Source organism: Pipra filicauda, unplaced genomic scaffold (genome assembly GCF_003945595.2).
Source record: "Pipra filicauda isolate LSUMZ 115617 unplaced genomic scaffold, ASM394559v2 scaffold196_size3971931_pilon, whole genome shotgun sequence".
NCBI classification, from domain to species: Eukaryota; Metazoa; Chordata; class Aves; order Passeriformes; family Pipridae; genus Pipra; species Pipra filicauda.
In genome coordinates this window covers 732,121-742,531 of record NW_024104305.1, presented here as the reverse complement: position 1 = coordinate 742,531, position 10,411 = coordinate 732,121, and the positions used below count along the sequence as shown (strand labels likewise).

General features: G+C 40.0%; 1 protein-coding gene across 1 annotated transcript; it reads left to right on the top strand.

The window, feature by feature from the left end:
* Window positions 1–108: 108 nt before the first annotated feature.
* LOC113996818 lies at window positions 109–9,183 on the top strand. Its single transcript, XM_027738146.2, has 8 exons — window positions 109–862; window positions 2,676–2,762; window positions 2,945–3,178; window positions 4,661–4,683; window positions 5,443–5,588; window positions 6,161–6,252; window positions 6,347–6,442; window positions 7,367–9,183. The coding sequence occupies exons 1-8, from the start codon at window positions 320–322 to the stop codon at window positions 9,119–9,121; spliced, it is 2,976 nt and encodes a 991-aa protein (XP_027593947.1). The 5' UTR covers window positions 109–319; the 3' UTR covers window positions 9,122–9,183.
* The last annotated feature ends 1,228 nt before the right edge of the window (window positions 9,184–10,411 follow it).

The window sequence follows — 10,411 nt, the reverse complement described above, 5'->3', positions numbered from 1 at the left end:
CACGGGGCGAGCCCCATAACCCTCCGCCCCACCCCCCGTGTCGTTGCCTGCTTTTATTGGACAGCAGCGACGTCAATCTCAGGCCTCCGCCTATCGCCAACGCGGCTCTCCTCGCTCCGCCCTCTGCGGGCGGGTGTCGCTCCTTCGGGAGTTGCCGGCTGGAAGCGGCGCTGGAGGCGCCGTGTTCGGGGGCTTTCGGGCTGCTCGGCCGCGGCCGCAGCCCCTCGGTGCCGCCGAGCTGGAAGCGGCGGGGCAGCGGGACGAGTCAGGCCCAGAGCAGCAGCAGGAGCGGCGGCCGCCCGGCTCCTCACCGCCGCCGATGGAGGCGAGCCTGACGTGCGCCGTGTGCCTGTCGCTGCTGGAGGAGCCGGTGACGCTGCCGCTGTGCTCGCACAACTTCTGCCGGGGCTGCGTGCTGGAGTGCCTGGCCTCGGCCGAGGCCGCCCGCCTGCGGCAGCTGCAGCGGGGCCCGGAGCAGGCCCGCCTGGGCCGGGGAGCGCCGGGGCCGGGCCCGCCCTGCGCCCGAGTGCCGTGCCCGCTGTGCAGGAAGCTGTGCCTGCTGCCCCGCGGCGGCGTCGCCGCCCTGCCCGTCAACACCACCCTGGCAGAGGTGGTCAAGCTCTACCGGTCCGGCGCGGCGGGCGCCGCCAAGACCGGGGAGGCGGCGCCGGGGCCGAGGCCGGGGTCCGACCTGCTGTCCCCGCTGGCGCTCGGGGGAAGCTGCCACAAACACCCGAGCCGGCCGGTGCAGCTCTACTGCCGCATGTGCCGGCAGGCGGGGTGCGGGCAGTGCGTCTCCGAGGAGCACCAGGGCATCTTCCACTCCGTCAACCTCATAGACACGGTGTACCAGGAAGAAAAAGTAAGCCCGGGGCGTCCCCTCCGCGCCAGGGTCCCGACTGGGAAGTCGGGCTGTCCGCTGGGGATTCCACCAGTCACGGGTTGTGTTTACTCAGAAACGCAGGGAAAACCGCAGTGTGGTGGTCAGGAGAGAGGCAGAGGGATTGTGCTGGTTCGAGCCAGAGTCAGGAGTTGTTCATGTCTGCCGGGGTGTGCCTTCCCCTGCTGCCGTCACACTGCATCCACCACACAGGGGACCAGGCAGTATTACAGTATGAACAGATCTGAACCCAGTTTACCGAAGCACCTGGAGAGTTTTTGTTTCGGTTTCGTTTTTTGTCGTTGCTTTGGTTTGTAGTGGGTTGGGTTTTTTTCATATAGAGACTTGCGGTCTTTGCCGAAAAAACACTGATGCTAAGAGTTTACTGCATGTCTGGATCCAGTTTTTCCAAGTTCAGGAAGATGCCAGTCTTACTAACACCACCAAAATCCACCTACAGCTGTTTTGTTTATAGGTTCTCTGAGCTGCCTTAGTAATTTGGGTCATAGATAATTACATATTTAGGAATAGATAGTTTGGGTGAGTAATAATTAGATAAATGTAAAACCAAGATGCCTTCCAGTTTGCATGAAGGAAGCAATTGCCTGGCCTAATGCTTGGTTGGCTGGTTGTAATGGTTGTGTTTTTTGCCAAAATATTAGGATAGGATGAGCTCTTCATGCCCTGTTCAAACTGGGTGCAGGTTGGCATGTCATACATCAGTTCTGCTGTAGAGTAATTGAAACAACTGCATGGTAGTGAATGAAAAGTACTAAGTACAGCACTGACTATTCTTTAAGACAAAAGTTGCTTTTACACTGATTTTTCTCCTGCCTTTCCCATCACCAATTGCGTGTCAATCAGGAAACCAGGGGAAAACAGCCTTTGCACTAGACATCCTACATAAAATTTAGTGATACTGTAGCAAAAAATCTGTGATAATATTAGTTTAAAACAAGATGTCTTGGTTGTGAACAGCTTTCTATTATTTGATGTGAGGTATAAAAAAAAAAATTACTATCACACAGTTTGTTGTCAAACTGGAATTAAAACTTACATTGTGATAGATGTGTGTGAAGGGAGAGGTTAAAAAAAGGTTGAGTAAAACAATATTTTAACTATAAAGCAGCCATTTCAGCAGTACGCATTGTAGGTAAGCCTAAGAACGTTACTTTGAGAAAGAGCGAAAGAAAGTTTGTGTACTGATCCAGGAAAGCATTAAATGTTTTAAGTGATATTTTGAATTGCGACCTTTGTTTCATACGTTGTACAAAATATCACAGAATAGTTGGGAGGGACCTAACTCCCCTGCCAAGGGAGGGTCACCTAGAGCAGGTGACACAGGAATGCGTCCAGGTGTGGTTTGAATGTCTCCAGAGAGTGGAGGCTCCCCAACCTCCCTGGGCAACCTGTTCCAGTATTCTACCACCCTCAGTGTAAAGAAGTTCTTCCTCACATTGAGAACTTTCCATGTTCTAGTTTATGGCTGTTGATCCTTGTTCTGTTGCTGGGCACCAGTGAAGAGTCTGGCACTATCCTCTTGGCACCCAGGTTTGAGATATTTATATGCATTAATGAGATCCCCTCTCAGTCTTGTCTTCTCCAGACTAAACAGGCCCAGCTCATGCGATCCCTCCTCATAAGAGACGTGCTCCAGACCCCTAATCATCTTTGTGGCCCTCCACTGGGCCCTCTCCAGTAGCTCTATGTTTTTCATGATCTGATTCTAGATAAAGACTGAAGTGTATTTGTGGAATGGATAAACTCATAATAAAGTGTTTCAATTGTCTTTCAGTTAACCTTCTTCAGCACTCTGAAACAAATGAGAATAATAAATGAGAAGCTGATGAATGAGATCTCAAAACGACCAAATGATACGGATGTGAGTTACAGATGCTGCATATTATGTGTGTGTGTGTCTTTGTTTCTCTTCTCATGATAGCTTAATCATAACATAGAGCATCAGGTCCTTCTTGTGGCATAGATGTCCTCTGAACTTACTTAGAGAAGTCAATATACACTGCTACTGCATTTGCATCTGTTCCTATGTTCTTGCACTTCTAGATGATGCTGAACAACGATGTGGAGATAATTGAGCTGAAATTTGGAGAAATTTTCAAAACTCTAGAAATGAAAAAACAGCAGTTACTAGAAGATGTTGAAAATCAAAGAGGTAAAAAAGAGAAAGAATTTCAGATTTGGAAGAAAATGAAAGAAACTCACAAGAAGACCATTGAGAATTTTTTGAAAGATTGTGAAAAGCTTGTCCATGAGTGTGATCCTCAGCGTTTCCTGGAGGTGATGGCCTTTTGTTTCTATTTGATGTCACTTGTATAATGAACTCAAATAGAGCCTGCTATATTGTAGGTTATGATTATGACTCAATCAGGAAAAAAAAATTTGATAAATAAAAAATAGACTAAAATTATTTAACTCTTCATACTTTATTTATAACAAAGTTTGAAAAAGCTTTCTTTTCAGCTTATCGGTGGTGATTTTTAGTGTATTCAGTAGACACTTTTTTTTCTTCACTAACAAATGAAATTAAAGTTGACTGTATAGTTGTTGCTGTAACACTTGCTGTGTTACGCTACCAGCTGTGAAAGTCAGCTGCCTTAGTGCAGGATGAAGAGTTATTTACTAGTACTGCCTTCAAAGTTGTCTCATATTTCTTTATTTTTCATATTTGTTTTCAAATACTTAGTGTATTAAGCACCTCCATTGCATTTTTAAACTTGTAAGATACTAAAAATGCTTTCTGGGGAAAGATTTGAGGCAGAACTTTTAACTTGCCTGTGCTGCACAGTGGAGTACTGTGTTGAGATACCTGAGCTAGGGTGATTATACTGATGCTTAAGCCTGCCCACCAAGGTGTGCAATAGAGGTAAATCAGGCTTTTCAAAGCTAAGCTTTGATACTTCTGGCATACGCTGTGCCTACGTAGTATGTACACTTACGTATGGAAGACCCTGAAAGTCTTCATCATAGTGTTCAAGGGAACTGTGCCTTCTGTTCCTCCTCCACTTTTGCCTTTGGTTCCTTCTTACCCTTCTTACCTTCTTCCTCCCATTCCTCCTGTTCATTTTCTTCCTGTTCCTGCTGTTTGTTCTCTTCCTCTTTAACTTAGCACCTCCCAGCCTGCCCTCCATAACAATATATTGTTTTTCTTTGAAGATTCATTACAGCAAGATCACCAGGTTTTTATAGGAAAGCAGCTATAATCCAGTCAGTTTTTTTACTTTCCATTACCTGTTCTTTGGGAAGTGCCACTTGATTACAGTACAGTGCACTTCTTACTGCCTTTATCTGCCTGATTTAAAACTAAAACACAGCTTTTTAAATAGTGTAATAGCATATTGAGAGCACATAGCAGATGTTTTCCTCATCAAGAAATACAAAATAGACTTTCATTTGAATATTAAATAAATATCTGAACATCTGAAGTGGATTAGGTAACCATATGGATCATGATTTAAATCCCTTCATTTGGCTCCGAAGGAGTTCTTTTTGTCTTTAACACAGAATATTACAAGATAAACCATCCTAGGCTTTTTAACATTTGAATGGTTTGGGGGTAGTGGTTTTTGTTTGCTTGTTTGTTTTGTTATTGGTGTTGTGTTTTTTTGGTGGGTTTTTTTTAATATTTTAACAAGTTTATTTCCTATAGTTTCATGATATGAAGACAGGCAATTGAGTCTCTCATGTATTTTGATAAAGCAATAACCTTCTTTTGACAGTTGGACGAAAACTCTATCTTACAAATTCTTGTTTTATTTATAGGTTGCCTGTGGCTTGAATACAAGGTATATTTTAATTTTTTTCATGTTTTGTTTTCTGTAGTGTTATTTTAGATATTTTACATTAAAAACTAAAAAAACCAGTTACTTTGGATATCATCAGATAAGCGATTTAAAATGAAAATAGTATTGAACAATTAAGACATAATACTTTATGATTTTTGGATGTTCTGTATTCCAAATTATAGAAAGTGCATCAAGAATTTTAATAATTGACTACAGGGATCAGAGATAATCAAGCTTTTGAATTGGCTACCTGACAAAAAGCGAATATGGAAATTCATTAATACTTGGTGATTGGATATTTTTAGGTATCTTATTTAAACTCAGGAACACCAAAGCATGCTTGGACTTTTACAGAAATCTTTTAACTGTAAGTGTGTGTGTGGAGATTTTGTAGTGCCTTTGTTTTTGTGCTTTTAGTGTACAAAAGTACACTAAGAAAACTGTAGAAGGGTAATCCTTTTGCTGAACCACAGGCACTACTTCTTACAATTTTCATTGAGTATGGAACCTAATTCGAATGAATCATCAAGTAATAAGTTTTAAGAAAAAAAAATGTGAGGAACTTGACATTTTATCGGAGACTTAATTTTTCTGATTTCTTCTCCCTCCTAGTGATTTCTTTTTAAAATAATTTTTTTCATATTAGGCGGATGTAGTTTCATGGCTAGGCTTCACGAACGAAGATTTGGGACAGATGTAGTTTAGTTGGCATGTAAACACTAAGTGTTGTAAATTAGTTAGTTTTTTTTCCTTTTTCAGAATGAAAACTCAGCTTGACGTGATGAATATAGCATCCAGCTGGGAAAGACCACCAGTGTGTATGCCAAAGAAGATGGATATCAAATCTGTGGTTAATGAAATCATAGCTTTGGAGTTAACACCTGTTAATGTAGGCATTGTTAAAGGTAGGGAAGAAGGACTTAATGGAGACAAGATTTGGGAGGTCACTCTAGCAACCTGCAACTTGTGGAATCAGTTCCTAATGAACAATCTGCATGGCAGAAGCATGCGAGTGTTCAGAAAGCATCAGGGCAAATTAAATGGATGATAAACTCATTGAGGGCTTTTAAATGCATTTTATAAATGTGTTTTCTTTAGAAAGTTCCTAGGCTGTATTTTTGGAATCTGGGGGAAGTATACAGCCCAGTCATATACAGCCAGTATCGCTGCTGTCAGAAGTGTGTTGCTGAACTAGATGGATATTTGTTGTAGTGTAATGTGCATGTTGGCTATGCTCGGAGTAAATGGTTTTACCTCACAAGAGAAAGCATTGGATTGGGCCTCTCCAGACATTTGGAAAACTGCTTACTCAGGCCTCTGGCTTTATATCACAGAAGTTTCAACAACGACTAGGGTCTCATTTAGGGCAATATACTCTTGTTCTTAATTGGAATCAGTATTTAGGTACACAGGAGCCTTTCTGTGTTTTCCATATTTAATACACTCTCCATCCATATTCCTGTGTTCTTTCTAATAGGATTACCATATGAAGGAAATGAGAACTCAAGTCTGTTTAAAGATATCACGAAGCAGTGTCAGGACCAGAAGAATATACCAAACACATTTCTTGTAAGTTATTGATTATGTAGTCTACAGCACTACTATATCATCTGTTTTGGCTTATCAAAATGAAATATAATGCCTGCTGCAAAACATTTTTCAGCCTGTGGCGGGACAGGATGAAGCAGACGGTAGCAAGATCTCTACTCGTTTTATGTCGATATCACAAATGTTAGCATTTCAAAATATGAGTCATGAGGTATGATTGCACATCTGTTGTAAGTATGGCTGAGTTACTGTAAGTTATGATGCAACTTTCTAAATAACTGAAAACTGTTTTAAAAGCTTTTCTTAGTAGAAAGTTACCCTTCCAATTCTAGAATGAAATCTGACTAAGTATTAAAGCTGTCAGGATTTTACTTTTTTTTTTTTTTTTTTGTCTTCAGAAGGCTGGAACTTAAATCTTACTACTGGCTTCAAATACTTACTTTTATATTTTAGTGTGGCTTTTTGAGTCACATCTGTAACTTTCTAATCCAAATAAGCTTTCCTATGCTTATATGAAGAGAAAGTCATCTGCCAGTGTTCTGTTTTCTGAAGATAATAGAATTCTGTCTTCTAAAGCTGTATAATTTGAAATAAAACTGAATCCAGTCTCTTTTTTGTTCGGTTTCCAATGATGTAGTTACACAATTAGATTTTTTTCACTTACTAACAGTTCCATTTGGTTGGCTGAGTATTGTTCTGTACAGAATAATTTTGGAGAACATCTATTTTCTGTTGCCATTAAGAATGCAGTTTCATATAATAACAAAAACCCCACCACCCAAATTGATTTCAGATGGCTGTTTTTAATGAGAAGTTGTCACTTAATATCTAAGCTAGTATTTTTAGCTATTTCTGATTCTGATAGTGACTTTAAATACAGTTTCCTATAGTATCGTGTTTCAAAACCTACTTTGTCATCAGGATTCCTTGTGCATCTTGTTCAATTGTTTTTGAAGAACTTTTTTCTGTAATGACTTGTGTTCTGTTGCTTTCCAGTAGCAATGGAAAAATGCATCATAAATGCTATAGAATATATGAAAACTTTTCTTCAGTGTTAGGATCATATGTGAGTTTTATAACCTCTGAATCCACAAATGCCATTTTAGATAACGGGATTTTTTTGCTGTCATTGTAGGAGTTACGTTACAAATACTATATGGAACTTCAGAAACTCAACAATTTGTTCAAGACACAAAATTTACCTGCAAATAAAAAATATAAATTTTTAACTGCTGAGGCCTGGAAGGATAAGTCCTCAGGAACTCCTTTTGTATCTTCACCTACCAAAGCAAGTAACACAGATAAAATAAAAGTGGCAACCCTGCGAAGAGCAGGCCGCTTTGACAAAAGAAATTTTCTTGGAAGCATCCCATCCACAAATACAAACGTTTCTGAAACAAATGGTGACTTAAAATTGTTTCATGAGGGAAATTCCCAGGAAGTAACCACTCAAGACTCAGAGAACTCTAAAGACTTGTTAGTTAAAGAAAAGTTACAGCCATCCTCAGTTACTGTTTTCAATGAAATGGACACAAATTCTAGCACTTCATCAGGTGTAAAACCAGCAGCAGCAGTAGCTGTTACTGCTGCAAGTTCAGAATCTCTAGATATTTCTGCAGAGAGACTTTCTGGTGTACCTTTTACTTTCAGTGCAACTAACAACTCATTACCAAGATTTATTAAAGATAGAGCTATATTTTCCTTTAGAAAGCAAGACAGGAAATGTGCTTTCCCTCAGTTTTATCTAGGGAAATGTGATAATGTGGATAAAACTGATAACCGGGATAAACGTGGTTGTGAAACCAAAACCACAGTTTGTGATTCTTCAACCAGTCCTAATTTAGACTCAGCAGAAAGCGCAAAGCCATACATTTTGTTTCCCTTTGGCAATTCAGAAAGAGATTGGTTTGTACGATCAGAAGTCAGTAATTCATTTAAGGTTTTACCACCATCATCGTTTCTTAACCAGTCTGAGAAGCCATCTGACAAAAAAATGTTATCTCCCATGAGAGAAAAAACACTTTGTGCAAAAGAAACTGCAGAATATGGTACACAGAAAGCATCTGTCTTATGGGAACAAAGATCTCATGCCTCAGAATCCAGCACAACTGTAGCTTGCGTTACTTCAGAAACCAATACTGCTGCTGGGGTGAATGATGTCTCTGAATCACCCCTTCTAACCAATAATTGTGCATTTGCCTTCAAAAGTAACTTTCCATTATCTTCATCAGTATTTTCATTTGGAGGTATTGTCAAAAATACCTCTGAATCACCGACTACTTCTGTGGTTTTTTCTGGAAACAGAACTGAAAAAATGGAAAAGGAGAAGAGCAAATCTCCTGACAAAACACTTGAAAATCTAGGGAAGCCTGTATCCTCTGAGTCTGCAGAGCCTGCTTCTAGTTGTAGTCATCCATGTGAAGGCTCATGCTTTCCTGTGAACTCAGCTAAAAAAGCTGAAAGTGCAGAAATGCTTGATGATGATAATGCTTCCTGTAGTCAGCCTTTATGTTCAGTTATGCTTCCAGCTGAATATGAGAATACATCTTCCATTCAAATTACTACAGCAACAAAACAAGAAAAAAAGGTAGAAGATGAAGAAACTGTTTCTGCAAACAGCTGTATGCGTCCTAGGAGGGAAGATGAACTTGAGCCTGTACAGTTTCAGAATGCAGTGTGTTCTGTTCCTGGCACATGCAATGATCCGTCTTTAGGAGGTTCTGTGCATGCAGTAAATGAGACAGGAGGAATGCCAAGTGACAGCAATTCTGACACTGAGGAGCTAAGTCAAACATGTGTCTCTACTGATACCAACCACGCATCAGAATACTTTTCTGTTGCAGAAGACAAAATGTCTACTAGAAGAAAATCAGACATGAAGAAAGAGTGAAATAGAAGATAACTATACTTAAATAAACTAGAAATAAATAAATTCTACTTAACACTTTAAAAGGTGGGGATATTAGTGATTTTACAGCTGTTCTTCTCCCTGATTCTTGCCAGTCGAGGTATCAGCAAGTACAGTGCAATAAAGCAATATTTGTAGCGTAATCACAAAGTCAGGCAACAACCAAAAATGTCATGTCTTGATCAAGACAGAAGTATGTCCATAAATGCTGCATCTTCAAGGATGCAGACCTTCTGAGAAGTGCAATTGGGGCATGTTTGGGTGGTGTAGAGCTGAGGTGTCCCAGAAGGCAGGTTGGGTGAAGCCTCAGCAGCAGGATTGCTGTTTGGGTACAGCAGCACTTGCACTTGCAGTAGAGTACAACCAATAGCATTCACCTCACAGGCAGGAAGGGAAGAAAGCCACAGGGAAAATAAAGGATGTTAAAGGCATTACTGAAAATTGCATTGTGTATCTCACTTTGGCTGTTTCCTTTTCTGTGATGTATTTAATGTATATTGAAGGTGCAAATTCTAGTATAATTTCAATAATTTCTCTTGCACTTTGGAAATTGAAGCATCACATCAGTGTTCTTGTTACACATTGCAGAAGGGTGTCAGTTACGTTTCTGAAATGCTGCCTTTAGGAAAAGGAAACATCACAATTCACTTTCAGTTCCTTTTGGCAACAGCTTGAGTATACTTGGACGGATATTAATTTGCTGTTTTGATGAAAGCATTAGGAGAATCTAGCTTTTAAAACACAAAATCTTCCTTTTAAAATCCGTGTAACAACAAGAAAAAGGGAAAACAGCACTTCTTTCTGTGTATTAACGATTCAAAACTCATTGACTTTTTAGCCTGTGAAATATGATATAAAGTGAGGATAAAAAGACCATCTTTTCTACTTTATTAAGCCTTTTGTTGGATCCAAGATATAATTGTGCTTTAATTATTGGAATACACAGACAGTAGTACTATTTCAGAGTAAAGCTCTATTTCCTGTTCACTCTTCACCAAAAGCTGGTGCCAGATTTTAAATTAATTTTACATCAGATAGATATGTCAACTGGCAAGTATTAAATCAAAATGCAGAATGTTTAATACTCCTTCAGACTTTTTCAGTGGCAACTAGAAAAATCAATAATCTGCACATTATCTCTGTAACTTTATAAGAGAAATACTACTTAAATCTCTGCAACACTTAATATACTTACTGTGACATAGTACTTAGAAATACTATTGTTGTTCTAGGAAATGTTTACCTTACTTGTGTTGAATTCTTGGCCTCAAT

Excerpts from the sequence above, each read along its gene's own strand:
- LOC113996818 (XM_027738146.2), top strand. The coding sequence starts at position 320 with ATGGAGGCGAGCCTGACGTGCGCCGTGTGCCTGTCGCTGCTGGAGGAG. Across the intron at positions 863-2,675 it reads CGGTGTACCAGGAAGAAAAA|TTAACCTTCTTCAGCACTCT; the intron begins GTAAGCCCGGGG and ends ATTGTCTTTCAG. Across the intron at positions 3,179-4,660 it reads ATCCTCAGCGTTTCCTGGAG|GTTGCCTGTGGCTTGAATAC; the intron begins GTGATGGCCTTT and ends TTTTATTTATAG.